Source organism: Lepisma saccharinum, chromosome 30 (genome assembly GCF_977018435.1).
Source record: "Lepisma saccharinum chromosome 30, izLepSacc3.1, whole genome shotgun sequence".
In the NCBI taxonomy this organism is placed as follows: Eukaryota; Metazoa; Arthropoda; class Insecta; order Zygentoma; family Lepismatidae; genus Lepisma; species Lepisma saccharinum.
Window position 1 is genome coordinate 24438729 of NC_139258.1, and position 15657 is coordinate 24454385.

At 39.5% G+C, this 15657-nt stretch overlaps 2 protein-coding genes across 2 annotated transcripts; one reads left to right on the forward strand and one right to left on the reverse strand.

Annotated features, from left to right (window-relative positions):
- Nucleotides 1-363: 363 nt before the first annotated feature.
- Nucleotides 364-4915, reverse strand: LOC145981881 (uncharacterized). Its single transcript, XM_083115362.1, has 2 exons — nucleotides 4776-4915; nucleotides 364-838 (listed from the first exon to the last, which is right to left on the reverse strand). Exons 1-2 carry the CDS (start codon nucleotides 4839-4841, stop codon nucleotides 458-460), a joined length of 447 nt encoding a protein of 148 aa, XP_082971488.1. The 5' UTR covers nucleotides 4842-4915; the 3' UTR covers nucleotides 364-457.
- A 2621-nt stretch (nucleotides 4916-7536) lies between these two features.
- Nucleotides 7537-15385, forward strand: LOC145981812 (uncharacterized). The gene is made up of 2 exons (XM_083115241.1): nucleotides 7537-7716; nucleotides 14012-15385. Exons 1-2 carry the CDS (start codon nucleotides 7633-7635, stop codon nucleotides 14450-14452), a joined length of 525 nt encoding a protein of 174 aa, XP_082971367.1. The 5' UTR covers nucleotides 7537-7632; the 3' UTR covers nucleotides 14453-15385.
- Nucleotides 15386-15657: the final 272 nt, after the last annotated feature.

Below are 15657 nucleotides of genomic sequence, written 5' to 3' on the forward strand. Positions count from 1 at the left end.
ACTCAAAATTCCTGCATCTATACCCTGTCTCGGATAACTGTGGAGCAAGGCCGCGCATAGCATTAGAGAAGCGAGGGAAATCTATTGGCCAGAGCGAAGCAGTAGACGCTGCTGGGAAGGCTGGTAATTTCAGTCGCTTTCCCCCACTCCACGCAATTCCGTTCAGCTCACGCACGTGTTCATTGGTGGAGCCGTCTCGCGTCACTACTTGCGCAGAGACTTGTTTTCGTTTGCCTGCTCCACAGTTAGCTGGGACGGAGTATAAACAAACCTTTTGCTTTGTTTGCTCTGCCCTTTTCAGCGGCAATACCATTTGGAAATAGCCTTGGTCACAAAATATTTAGAAGAAAATCAGACTACTAGTTGTTTTTCAGTGTATATTCATACAATATACCTACAAACGTAATCAATTCTGCATTGTTATTAATTTTCAGACTATTCCATGCTGTTTTCTTTCTTATCTGCGAAGTGTACTATTATCTTTCGGCGCCATTTTCATCACGTCTTCTTCAAGAGCTTTAATATTCCTGCGCGGTCTGTGGTTCCCTCCTCTACGTCTGTTATTCCCCTTCTTTGCATTCTGGTGAGCTTTCAGAGCGTTGATAGCCTGTGCGCTTCGCAGCGTGGATTCGACGGCATCTTTGTAAAGCTTGTCTCTTGGCGAATAGTCGTTCATGATAGGAGGCACAGCGTCATTCTGCACGTTCGTCGATGGCGGGTTCGAATCAGTTCTTAGCCTTCGACCGATGGAAGGTTGGAACTTGCTTTTCTTCTCGTTATAGCTTGGAGCGTAGCCACTTCTTAGTCCATTTGTGGACGACATTAGCCGTGTCCCAAACTGAAATTGAAATTTATAATGTTACAGTACATTGTGGATGTCTGCCTGTACGGAAAATTCAGTCTAAGACGAAAGCATTTTTCTTAACATTTATGCCATGATCAAAATGCTACCGTGTAAAGTGAAAAATCTTATGGCATATTTCATGGCATTTCTCAAGGATACAATCGGTCCTATTTCCGTAGCATTTTTCGTAGCATAACCAATCAGAAGCGATCTCTAGGTCATGAAAGTGTAATGGCGACCAAGTGAGATGTAAACAATGTATCACTTCATATTTTTAAAAGCCGATAACTATTCAACCAAGAGGAATAACGTTTCCTATCAAACGGTATTATGTACAAAACAATAGCGCTGCTTAAATACATACTTTATAACGTACACAGTACACGTATGGAATAATATTTTAGTTGTTTCAATTGTGAACACTGGTACTGGCTCATCTAGTATGCCTTTCGTGCTGTATATATTATCTAACGTTCTCTGCACGCTTCGCATCGCAATGGGTATGTTACAGGGAATGCTTCCGTGTAAAGTATTGTCTGCTATAAGAAATGCGATAGGAATTTGGAAGCATTTAAGCCAGCAAAAATGATATAGAAATGCTTCCGTTTATATAAGGTCGTCTTTAGGTGACCATATGGGCACTTGTAAAAATATTTAGGGGTTGTTGGAAGTGTATGGATCGATAGAACATTGATAGGTTTGATTACGAAATAAGAAAACACAAAACGCAAATATATTTCATGTAAGCTACACGAGCCAGAACAGAAAACAAAGACATCGTAACAAACCATGTTAGGGCGTACCTAACATTGATAATGAAGTTATGAAAGAGTTGCATTTCATGAGAAAATTTTAGAAATATGATTTATTATAAATTTGAAATTCACCGGTGTTTTTTTGGGCCATCTTAATAGGAATTGAAATGCAAATCCACCACGCCTCTTCTCAGGTTAATCACACAGGCGTACTCCAAACTACATCAAGAATTGTGAAATATTCTCAACGTTGTCTCTTTCAATGTGCTATCTCGAATACCATTTAACATGCATGGAATGAATCACATAGAATTCAATGGAACAACATATCAGTACTGTAAAAAGTAACACATTCTAAACTGAGAAAATCAGTAAGTCAGTATACAGGGTGGGCCAAAAGTCGTAATACATAGGAAAAATATGCTCTACGTGCTTACCATTGGTTTGAACACACGTTGCAATACGTTTGTCCCACTCTTGATGAACACGCATTAGCACATCTGGAGATATGTGTGCAATAGCGTTGGTGATGCGATGTATACATTATTATTTTCCTATGTATTGCGACTTTTGGTCCACCCTGTAGAATTCAAGCAAATATGTTGGCCTCTCTTCAGAAAATAGCTAGTGGCATAAGTGGACGAATGAATTTGTATTAATATCACGTGTCTGCGGCAGGTTGTATCCTCACCATGAAGACGAGAGGAGAAGGTAGCCTACTCTTTCGAAAAGTAGTGAAAGCACTAGTTAATGGCAATTTAACATTTAACATTAACTGCCCTATAAATGCAGTGCTATCATAGAATGCTAGGATAGAACCACTATCACTAATATTCAGACAGTATTAAAAATTTGACTACAAGATGTAAGGCATTTTAAAATTATAAATTTAATTTTCAAACAATATTCAGAAGAGTGCGCAATTTTCAGCGAATTTATCTTATTTCGTGAGTTGCTCTGCAACTGATGCTCACATATACTCCGTACAAGCTAACCGTGGAGCAGGCAAACGAAAGCAAGTATCTGCGCAAGTAGTGACGCGAAACGGTTCCACCAATGAACACGTGAGAGGAACCGAATTGCTTAGAGTGGAGGAAAGCGACTGAAGTTACCAGCCTTCCCACCAGCGTCTACTGCTTCGCTCTGTCGCCGTGCTCCACAGTTAGCTGGGACATGGTATAGTCAAAGTTAATTATGATGGGCGAAGCAAGAAATACTGTAGAAAGTGTCAATTTCCTTTTGAATCACCCTATACAGTGGCGGCAACTTATATGGTCTCATCGGGCTTGAGCCCAGCCAATCATTTGTCCTGTTACTATTATTATATATTTGATATCGTGATTCATTGTGGATTGCTTGTTGGAATGAGTAAATAAAAGTTTTTTTTTAAAGAAAAAGAAATAATAGGGATGCTCTTTTACTGTACAATCACAGGCAATAAAAATGTGACACATACACCCTGAAATACTCGCTTCCCTGCAAGGCGTTATGTGTTCAGTATTTCAGAATCTAGATATCCCATTTTTATTGGCGGTGAATGTACATTAATATCATGAACGCGCTAGCTTCGTTAACGACCGGCTGGCTTTGGAGTCCACGGAGCGCGCCCACCAGTTGCAACAATCACAATCAACGCATAGTATTGCCACACGTCTATTCTACGCCACCTTGTCTCTCCACCTTCCCACGGTCTCCACATTGAAGTTGCAAAGTACGGCAACAGCGTATCCGCAGTCATGTGATTGAGACTCCACGTGGAGTAGACGAGCAGAATGACAGCTACGCCCATTGGTTGAATGTTGAGTGCGATTGGACGAAAACAACTCGCCCGCTGTTTATCCCCACCCACGTTCGTGGCGGCGGCTTCCTTCAGTTCTTGGACGTTAACGAAGTAAACGCGTGGACTATATGAGGAGGGGAGAATTTATTAGATTTTTTTGTGTGAACTTACAACTCAAGTGTTTGAGCCCACCTACTATTTTTCAAAAGTTGGTTGCCCTGACCGTGCATGCATCTTTCGGTTGAAGAAATAATTGCTCACTAGACATGTCTATAAATCCAACCCCAAGGCATGTCTCATGTCATCATAGGCGTGTTTTATATGAAAAGGTGAGGCTAATAATATATACGTAAAGATGAAGTAAACTTTGATTTGATTTTTGTTATTTATTGTTGCTTTTCGTCCACTTTTGGCTAATTGCAACGATGGAGTAATGATCGATCGAGTTGGTGTTTTAAGTTCACTTTATGCACAGTAAGGCTAATCGGGACTGGACCTACAGTTTAAAGTGGAGGATGAGTAATGATATGATGGAATTGCTGAAGGGACATTCACAAAGAATATCCTTGCCGAAATTCGAACCCAGAACCCCTTGAGTCGTAGCTGTGATAACCAATACAGCACGGAGATCGGCGAAAACTTAATAAGGATATATGCTGATAAGATGTTATGTGAGAACATTTAAGGTTTGTAGATAGCAAAGAGCAAAGGAGAATGTATCTCTATCTACATTACTTAACAAAAGTATTGGCATGTAACTAAATCGCCATAACATAATTCGACAACAAATTGGAATTATACAAGGTGGCGCAAAAGTCATCACCTGATTTTCTTAGTCTATAGCTTAGGTTTTAAATTAAACAAAGTAGGTTTTTTTGTGTTAAACGTTTATTGATACTTGTAAGTTTTATGTCCTCAAATTTTAAAGATAACATCCAATAAATGACCACCATTTGAATTGATGCAAATTTGGGCACTGTTTATTGCATTGGTGGTGTTGGAAAGAATCTGCGGGGAAATGTTTTCAATTTCATGCTGAATATTGTCCTTTAGTTGCTGTAACGTCTCTGGCTTATTCACATAAACGAATGACTTCAAATATCCCCAAAGGAAAAAATCTGAAGCGGGCAAATCGGGGGACCTGGTCGGCCACGGCAAATCACTAAAACGGGATATTACTCTGCCCGGAAAAGTGTCACGCAAAAGAGCTAATGTTTCGCGGGCTGTATGTGGGGTATACTTTCTCATTTTCGTACACAATAACTGTCGTGAGTATCATCTATTTAACTGATAAAACACTACTGATATAAACAAGATGTCAAAATAAAGTTCAGTTCAAATAGGATGACGACTTTTGCGCCACCTGGTACAATTAATAATAGTTAATATTTCATACCTGAGCCTCGCTCGAGTATACAGAGAAGACAAAGAGGAAAATTAAAACTTCAAGACCAAAATGCATTGCTGTCTCCTAGGTTTTAGTAACAATGTCTTAGTCTATATATCACTTCCTTTGAACTGCAGATTTGATCAGTAAAATAAATTTTTTATTTGTGTTGTGAGCATTCAACAATGAATTTTAATAATACGCATATCTCGATTGGAAAGTTATTTCCATTGTTTTTATACATTGGTCCTCAACCTTTTTACAAATAAAATGTCAAGCATGCATTGTTCCAAATTTAGTACATCACGTGGAGGTTGTTGGATGAATTGATTTCACTCGACTACAGTGTATTTCAAAAGCGGCATTGAAATTCCCGAAGTGACAGCAAATACAAATATATTACTTAAAAACGTAATTTAAAGGCTGGTTTATAAGAATTTAAATTTGGAAAAATGTGCACTGCTAAAATTTCAATTTCCCCCCTAACAACTTAATACATAGTAGGCTTCATTAAAATAAAACCAGAAAAATTAATTAGTGATAAGTGAATTATTACAGAGTAAAAATTTTATAATTTTTAAAAATATATTTTTGTACATTTTGTGCTAACTTGTTGGTAGTAACCACTGGCGTACGCAGGGGGGAGCTGCTGGGGCTACAGACTTACCGGAAATTTTGAGAAAATAAATATTTTTAAATGAAAGTAGTAAACATTCTCTCGTGACTTCTTTTGGTCGAGAACTCTCGCGTCACTACTTGCGCACAGACGTGTTTTCGTTCAATTACTCCATAGATTCCAGAGACAGATTGTAGTTATTTAGGAAGAACCGCCATAAGTGTAACCCCCCAATTTTCATATTTATTAATATTTACAGGTTAATGGAACTTCTGTTAACTTCCTTGGACCTGAGACGTAAAGTAATGAATCATATTTATGACTTCTCAAATTCAATAGTAATTTAGCAAATAACCCCTTGACGTTATTTTTATCGAGTAAAAAAACATTTTGATTCTGCCTCTCTAAAGTTAACCCCCAAGTTCGATTCTGCACCCCCAAGTTAGGTCCCAAATTACGCCCAATATAATAGCCTTCCCATGCCTTCCATGCTTCTGGTGAAACCTAAATAGGAAGGCTGAATGCACATTGTTCACACTTTGGAAATTTACTTTGTCCCTCTTTTAAAACATCTTAGGTCACACAGACATATCAACCAGTCGAAATAGGGATTAATAGTCCAAACAGGCAATTTTAGACAGTAGAATTTACATATAATGGAAACAAGATTCTACACTAAAAGCCAGTAAGTCTGTTCAGTGAGAAGAGCAGGAATATTTGCACGAAAAATATCTAGAATGAATTCATATACAGGGTGATTATAAAGTCTCGATCCATTTTTGAAAAAAAGAGGCTAGAGATTAAAACAAATGTATTGAATGAACTCTCTAGTATTTGGTAACACATAATCAAGATTGAAAGAAAAAATATCGGACGTGATAAGTGGTGTACAGAAGAAAATCCATTAAAGTGTCACCTCAACGTACTTCCAAATGAGCACTGTGCATGTCTACACATGAATCCCAACGTCTCACCGTTTCACCAAACACCTTTAAGACCATTGCCGGTGTCACGTTGAGCACAACGTCTGGATACGTTGGCGTAGGTGTTGAAAAGGGGTGATCAAAGCTTCCTCCTTCACTGCCTGTAACAGCTCTGCACACATTGTTTCACGACCAGCACAGTCCTCCCTCTCTTACTTGTGCACCACCTAAAGGTAGTTTGACCGTTTTTCTATACTGTAACGGAGTATCTTCCACACAGTCGGTTGTGGAAACAACAGCTCCCTGCTTAAACTTATAGTGATGGCATCTTCTACCCGTTGCACGGTGTCGGCTGCTACGCTGGGCACAAGAATGTTCAGCGTCATGTACAGTGCCTATTCGCTTAAATGTTTTGAACCAATAGCCCTGGTTGGAGCATTTTTGGAATTTCCTTTCGAAAGTTATGTGGACTTTTTTGAAGCTTAATCCCTGCATACGTCCATACACCTCAGCTATTCTCTCATCATTAGTCAGCAACTTTCATATAATGTACAATGGAAAGAAGAAACCAGTCGTTTTCACAAGAATGGATCGAAACTTTATAATCACCCTGTATTTCCAATATCATATATTGAATCTCAAGATTTGTCGTTGGAGGCACATAGTGGTTCGGGTCCCACTTTAAAACTGTAGATCCAGTCCGGATTAGCCTTTCTGTGCATAAAGTGGACTTAAAACACAAACTCAATCAACCAATCAATCAAGGTTTGTCCTAACGTGTAACTTTGAGAATTTGTCTGTAATTACTAATAATAATAATTGTAACATATAATCACAATGTATGATTATAACAAACACGAATAGTGCTCAATATGTTTTTTACAATCTAAACCATTTCAGCGATAAGTCAAGCTTTGTATTTCATTAGATTAATATTATCTGAAAACGTAAATTTCTTTGCATGCCTTTCGAACAATTATACAAAAGAAACTATTAATAATAGTCTATTGTATTAATCAAGCATTGTGGAAATACATACAAAAGAATAATACTTATTCTGCTATAAACTTCGAATGTGGAATATTAATGAAAAGACGTAACAAAAGCAACTACACCAAACATGCGACTGTGTGTTATAATAAATCTGCAACAATTGTACTTGTGTTAAAAATATATGTAGCGGTATTGGAAGACACACAATAGGAATATGTAGAAACGTTGTATATTTATATTGTACGTTAAAATCAAATGGATATAGTAAGTGTTATTTTGTGGACTTAGATTAGTAAAGAAAAGGCTAATAAGTATACTACCGTTATTAACAGTGATGGCTGCAGTTTCAACAATGAGATTAATTATTGAAATGGTTGTATTTTGCCTTGCACTATTATCTAAACAAACTGCTTCTGAGGTAAGAATATTTCAAAATGTCAACTTAGTAGAGAGTAATGTAACAGTTTTGTAGGTATGTCATGAAATAGTGCACTTCACTCACGTTGGGTGGTAAAGAAATTAAATGCACCTAGGCACAACAATAAGTTTCTTCATTCATAGCACCTTGTGTAATGTGGTGGGAAAGTGGCAAAAGAGATAACCCCTCCAATGTTATGACTAGTTAAGTAAAGTTAAATAATTTTCCTAAAAAAAATATAACTATATTAGAACGAAAATGTCTTAATACTTCTGTTCGCCTATATTGGCAGTGCTTATATCTCAGGTGTTCAATGACTGTGCCAGAAAAGAATTAGATGTGGGGGGTGGAGAAGGAGTTAGCAATAATTTCTGGTACTTAGAAGTAAGCATACTTACCTCTGAATATTATACAAATTCACATTTGTGAGAAAATAACGTTTAGGGTCTATTTATAGAGCTTTTCCTGCTTGCTGAGGGTAAGAGGCGGCGGTAGGGAAAATCTGTCTCCTGGCTACCCTCTGCACTTCTACAGAAAGCCTATAGAGAACCTCAATTTCAAACATTCATATTTATCGAATTCCACAATATTTTCTTCAGAATTTAAATATCAGATAAAAAAATGTTCTACAAAATTAACCTCTAATTTAGGTTTGGTTTTTTTCACAAATTTAATATTATTACTATGAATCTGTGAATATTTATTTATTGTGCAGCTTTATTGAGTTATGCTAAAATAGGTTCAAGATGTATTCACGTTGTATGAACGCTGGATATCGAAAAGAGTTTCCAGAAACAACAGACAATCAAACTCGTCATCATTTTTCCCAGCAAGTTTTTGCTCTAAGCAAAGTCATATTCTATTCTGTACCTGAATCCAATATGGCCAACAGGTCAATCACGTCATTCGGACAGTCTAAATGACGTACTACCGCCATCTGTTGAATTTGCCATGTAACTACTTGGAAACAGCAAGTAGACCATATTGGATTCAGGTACCTTACGAATACTGGCATCTCGCCTTATTTACTTCATTTTCTCCCTCCCATTTACGAAACTGCTCACATATACCTGGATTATTTTACTTAGCTTTTCTGACTCTTTTTGCAAATGGAGACCAGCTCCCCATCTCTCCCATACACATATAGTAAAGGCAAGGTTAAGTTCCCCGTGAAAACAGCACCGTGCTATACGAAGACACATTTAGAGGATGTGGGGGCGGAGCCTCACACATTCTCGATCTCGGCTAGTGTTTGGATGTGATATGATCAGCACCACGCTCCGGCCGCCTTTACCTTCCAGGGTTGCCCCTAGTTACAAATTGATTTGAGGCTGGGTAGCCACAGAGCCGTTTTATGTGAAAAAAAGGACCGAAAAATTCCGACCTTAGATCACCCACCTCGAAAATCGAACCCGGGTCTCCCACGCGGCAGTCAGACGCCCTACTGACTATACCACCGCGTCTGTCACACACATATATATGGGCGTATAAAATTCTGTTGGTAGTTTTCTTCATTTGATCATTTTATAATTCTATATAGGTCTATCCTTATGTTCTGATAGTACGTAGCATTATGCACTTTTATGGATGTATGGCAAAACGCTGTTTAATTTGACAAGATAGAATGCAATTTATTAAGTTAAATGTAATTCTACTGCAAATAATATATTTTTTCAAAACAAGAGCTTCCGAACATGTTCCTTTGCAAAATGAAACATGCGAGACGAAGTACAGTATCGCTCACTTCTGGATTTTTAACGATCCGTATTGATGTCTGACCGCAAAGCCCCTTGTGTATAAACAACACAACTAACATAGCAAATCTGCGGGTTGTATACGGTTATATATCTCGCAAGGAGAGGCTGCGGCTTGGAAAATTGACAGAACTTCGTGTATATTCTGTCCCCGTTATCTCTGGAGCAAAACCGCGCATGGTGGCAGAGAAGTGGGGCGGAGGATTGAGTGGGCAGAGCGAAGCAGTACACGTTGCTAGAAGGCTGGCAGCTGCAGTTGCTTTACCGCCCCCTCCACGCAACTGACATTGGATCCATGACTCAAATACTCTCGAATTTCAAGAGTTGGATAAAAAGTAATGGCAACACTGCTGTCCCGTGAAAGGGGTGAGTCACAGCGCCACAATCTTTTCGTGGCTGATAAAGGAATGTCAGACGAGGAAGTATGGTGAGTGGGAGCGATTGTATGTTATTCAGTCAAAAACAGCAGTGCTCTGAAGCAGAGGACGAGAGTGCAAGCGCCCTAACAATATGTTTAGGCAAGAAGAACAACGTTCTCAGGCAGACGGTCAACGCAGCCTACTTCTGCACCTTCTTGCAACACCACCTTCGTCTCGCATTAACAAGGAAGCGACGGCGCGGTGTCCCATCATCCTGCTTGACAATGCAAGGTGTCACACTGCGAACAATGTGACGGCGCTCCTGCATAACTGGTAGTGGGAGGTACTGGAACATCCGCCGTATTCACCGGTATGAGACCGTGTGATTACGACCGTTTTGTCAAAATGAAGGAACCACTGGGCGGGAAGCACTACGACACGCGCGAAGCCATCATACGTGCTATAGGGAGGTCACTGCGGGACATCGACAGAGATGGACGTGCTGACAGTGTACGACGCCTTCCATACGTGTGGCAGAAGGTCGTAGAGATGAGGGGCGATTACTTTGAAGGAATGTAACACATGCTCCTCTGCCAATACAGTCAAGTACCAATTATACCAGTGTTGCCATTACTTTTTATCCAACCCTTGTAGAACAGGGTGCATTGCAATAGATGCATGCACAGTCACTGCTATCATTAGCTGCTTCACTGATCATCCGTGATGTGATCGAAAAGTCCCTTCGTCGCACGTTGGCTGCCCGATTTCTTACGTTCAACAGCGGCTTTCCCTTTCTCACACCTACTTTTTCACAAAATCACCTGCCAACAGAACTACATTCGTCGTACACGATAGCCATTTCACAAGTTCCAGTTTTCTTACACTGTGCATCAGAAGGACTGAATTGCCTTCGCCTGTAAACCTCCACATCCGAGAAACACGCACTATGTCATTGTACCTGAGTATGTAATTTTAGGCTAGTTTCCCCTACATAGAAACCTATTTCGGAAAGGAGTAAAGTGATACTGCTGACGTATAATTAGTAGTGACATTTGTAGACATTGATTTACGCGTATGATTTACATGCGTGTACATTGGGAAACTAATGTCATAACATTGACAAACCGATGTTAACAACGTACAATTAGGTACCTCACAACATTTTTTTCAAAATGAAGACCCTCCCAATCATAATAAGGGTGTCCGGCTTAAAAGTATAATAAAAGAAAAATTAATAACTTGAGAAGTAATTGAGATATTTATTGGTGGTTTGCTTCTACAAGTATGTTAACTCAAAAGTTTTTTTACATACCTAATACACCTCGATATGTGTACCATTAGTGGCGCGACAGACCTCTAATCTGTATTCCGCTCCTCTCCAAGTGTTTTGCAGCATTGCAGGCATAACATTAGCCATAGCTGCACGAATGCGATGGTGTAGATCGGGTAGATCACGAACTGGTGTCTGGTACACTTGATTCTTGATAAACCCCCACAGAAAAAAATCAAGTGGAGTAATGCCTGGGCTTCTAGGAAGCCAAGCAATCCATTACCTCTCCCAATCCAGCGATCTGGGAACTCAGGATCCAAGAAATCGCTCATAATGTTCGCAAAATGGCATGGTGCGCCATCTTGTTGAAAGATCACTTCACGAGGAAGTTGTGGCACAACATACAGCTCCAACATGTCGATGTACGTTCTTGCATTAACTGTATGCTCCGCGAAGAAGAATGGGCCTATAACCCTGTCCTTCAACAATCCACGCCACACAGTCACTTCGGAGAGTCACGTTCCCACTCCATCACTACGTGGGGGGGGGGTTCACTTCCCCATATGCGGCAATTGTGCATGTTTACCTTACCGGAAGTGTGAAATGTAGCCTCATCCGAGAAACAGATGAAATTGAGGAATGACGGGAGTATTCTCAATTTTTGCCAGAATTGTCTCCGCGAAGTACTTCCATCGTGGCCTGTCCTCGGGCTTGATTTTGTGACGAAGCTGCATTTTGTACGCCCATAGGTGCAACCTTTTATGGACGACATCGTGTACTGTCGAACGAGGTAACTGTAACTGCCTACTTGCTTGTCGGATTGACTTACGAGGGCTCTGCTGGAAGGTCGCTCGGATCAATTCAACAGTAGCCTCTGGAACTGCATGCTTGGCATGGCGGTCCGACATCGAAAGCAAACTTCCAGTTTCCCGAAGCTGCTTTTCCCACTTCTTGATTGAAATGTAACTGGGAACATCGTCGGTTCATCACAGTCCATATTCAAGCCGAAAACGACGTTATACCAGTGTAACAGACTTTAGTTCTGCGAGAGAAAGCACACAGAACACCTTCTGCTGTGGAGTCCATATGGATATGACGCACGCGTTTACGTGAACAAAGGAGTTACGCTCATGCACACGTGGTACCAACTGCCGCAAGCATACGTAAAAAACATTTTGAGTTAACCTACTTGTAGCAGCAAACCGCCAATAAATATCTCAATTACTTCTCAAGTTATTAATTTTTCTTTTATTATACTTTTAAGCCGGACACACTGTATAAGTATTACGGTGGTGTACAAAATTCTGCCGCAACCTTTCAAATATGTCTGATGTGTTGCGAATCACATCACAGAAGGCGACAATACTGGCACCTAATTCCATATCCGTGTTCACTAGAGTCCCATAAACAAGTGATATGAGATATTCCCAGAAGAAATAATCGAGAGGATTCAGTTCGGGTGATCTTTCAGACCAGGGAATAGGGCCTCCCCGTTCAATCCAGCAAGCAGGAAACGTTACAGACAGATGATTGCGCAAATTCACACTGAAATAAGGTGATGCCCTGTATCTTTGTACACTGGCTTCTCCGACAATAGGTTCACTACAGTCAACTGTTCAGTGGTGCATCACATATTACCGGTTTCCTATTTGCACGCTTTTACTGAATCACTCTGTATATATGTACAGGGTGCGGCAGCGTTTATAGCGTAATTTGAGTAATAAATGACGATGATGTTGGCAAGAGTGTCATTATACTGTGCATTAATTTCCATTTGCCGTAGTTGTTACTCTGTGAAGTGTCGTGGATTTCTTGCGACAGACCTTTCCACAGAAAGTGATTTCCCCTTATGGCATCTCGTGGCCAGCTCGATCCCCGAATTTGTTCTCTTCGGACTTTTTCTTATGGGGTTTTCTTATGTAAAAAGTATTCCAAATACGTCCTACCACGATATAGGAACTAAAGGATCGCATCAGAGATGTTGTTACCAGAATCCCGACGAATATGTTACAATGAGTAATGTACAGGGTGTACCAAAAGTCCCATTACCCCCCCCCTTTGAATTGTAGACAAACCTGCAAAATGTTATTTTAACAGCATGCGTATGATGAGAGGATGCTACAACATTAAATCAGACCAATGGGCACCATTTACTCCATAGGATCTGTGTGCACACCGCCATTTTCATGGCACAGTATTATTTGCCTCCAGGTGCGATGTGAAATCCTCCGTAACATAAGATGTCAGATCTGGATTTCGGGGTGGCCATTTTAAGAGAATTCCTCAATGATGTGTTCAGAGACAAACGGATTGGACGAGGATCGCCAAATTTACCAGCACCTTTAAAATGGCCACCGCGAAGTCCAAATCTGACATCTTGTGATAATGCGCTATGGGGGCACATCAAACAGAAAGTCGCCCATAATCGTTATCAGACAACTGAGGAACTTCAAGAAGCTGTTCGCAGTGCCTTTAACTTCCTTCACGCCAGCCAAGTTACGGAGGATTTCACATCGCACCTGGAGGCGAATAATACTGTGCCATAAAAATTGCGGTGTGCACACAGAGTAAATGGTAGCCATTGGTCTGATTTAATGGTATACCATCCTCTCATCATACGCATGCTGTTAAAATAACATTTTGCAAGTTTGTCTACAATTGAAAGAGGGGGTAAGGGGACTTTTGGTACACCCTGTGCAGCGTCCGACGCCACTTGTGGCGGCATGCGGTTCTCACTTGCCAGAGGTCATATTCAAACATTAACTGGTAAATGGAATTCCGTCTTGTATATTTAGTTATTAAGATCATTCAACAAAAATACATTTTCCATTATAATTGCTACTTTAAATTACGCTATGAACGCTGCCGCACCCTGTATGTACTTACACATACATTTATGTTTGTCATTCCAGTGGGGGACAAAATCTTCATTGCCTGCAGAAAGATCAAGTCATTCACAGAATGATCAAGGTATGTTAGAATCGCACGGTTCTCTTAGTCTCCAGACTGAATCTCCAAGTCCATCAGCAAGAAGAACTAGATCAGCTTCTAAGAGCCAGAGAGCACCCATGCCTAAGATGGAACTGGAACCACAGCATCCGATGAACCCTTCACCTCCAACCAAAAGGTTCTTCGCCCAACGATTAGGAATCAGGAAGACCTTGCCAGCAAAATATCCGACAAAGAACTGGCGGAAGTTCAAGAACAGAGGCTACTTTGGAAGAAGCAAGAATGCGCGCGAAGAGATAGTCAAGCGCAAGAACGAACAGCTATGCAAGAAGTACGGAATGCCACCAGAGTGTCTAAATGTCTTGTTTCGCGGACCTAAGGCATTGAAGAGAAGAATATTATAACCTCTAAATGAAGTCTGTCAACATAGGCGCTGACCTTAGGGGTACAAAGCATTATCTGCATCCCAATTCCCCAAGAGCAGATATTTAAATACACATATAAAGTTGTTTAAGTCAATGTTGCCTCTCCAAAAAAAAAAAAAAAAAAATTGAAGTCGGCTCACTGTCAGTAAATTGAATCATTTTAAGAAAACCACAACGTAACTCTCTTCTGATGTTACTCTATTGGCTATCATTAGAGATGTAATCACAAAAATATGCAAAATATAAAATTCAGCAATAACCTAATCACCTATATCATAAGAAAAGCCCCTAGCATCAATATGAATTTTTAAGTATTAAACTGTTTTTCCATGGGGTGTTTTATTTAATGTTAGAACAAAAAATGCAGAAGAAAAACGGTAATGAGTATGAAAATAAAAAGGCACGGGCCTATAAGATATATGCTTTCAAATATTAATACCATATGGTAGAATATTTTTAAATACTTATTATTATATTGCTTGGTGAACCTGGAATTACATTGTGCAGTGACTAATTTTTGCAAATTTTCAATTGTAAGTCTAGAGAAGTTTCTACTTCCACTGATACAAGTGGAACAAATTATATCCTATTCGGAAATAGCAAAGTACATAAAGAAAGGTATTTGTACCTTCAAAAGCGCGTAATATGGTCGAAAAATTATAAAAATATGCCCAATCACGTAGAAATGGTCAAACTTCGAAACAGCTTAATTTTTGTTAGTTTTCCATTAGACGAATTTGTACATATTTCAAGAATGTAACATCCTCACCAAAAAATATGCGAAGTTATAAAAATTATAGCCCTAGTTATATTATTGACAATGTTTATACAATAATATTGTTTACGATAAAGGGAACCACTTTCATTTAACTACAGAAAGTATAATGTGCTGTAATTTAAAATTTACACAACGCGTCCAATAAAGAAATTAATTACAAAAGTATCAATTTGTGTTTCCTTGAAACAGAGTATAAAACAGCTTACGTACAAAATGTCCGAGCTAGGAAAAAATAATGTATTGAAAAATGAAACAAGTTTGATTTACAAGCTTCTATTTTCTACAGTAACACGATACAGCTAATGTAAAGCAAGATAGTGGTGATTGATAAATAACATAATGCCACTTGTCACAATAACACAACACTATTAACTTCGTCTTCTTTCTTGAAAATCACATCAGGTAA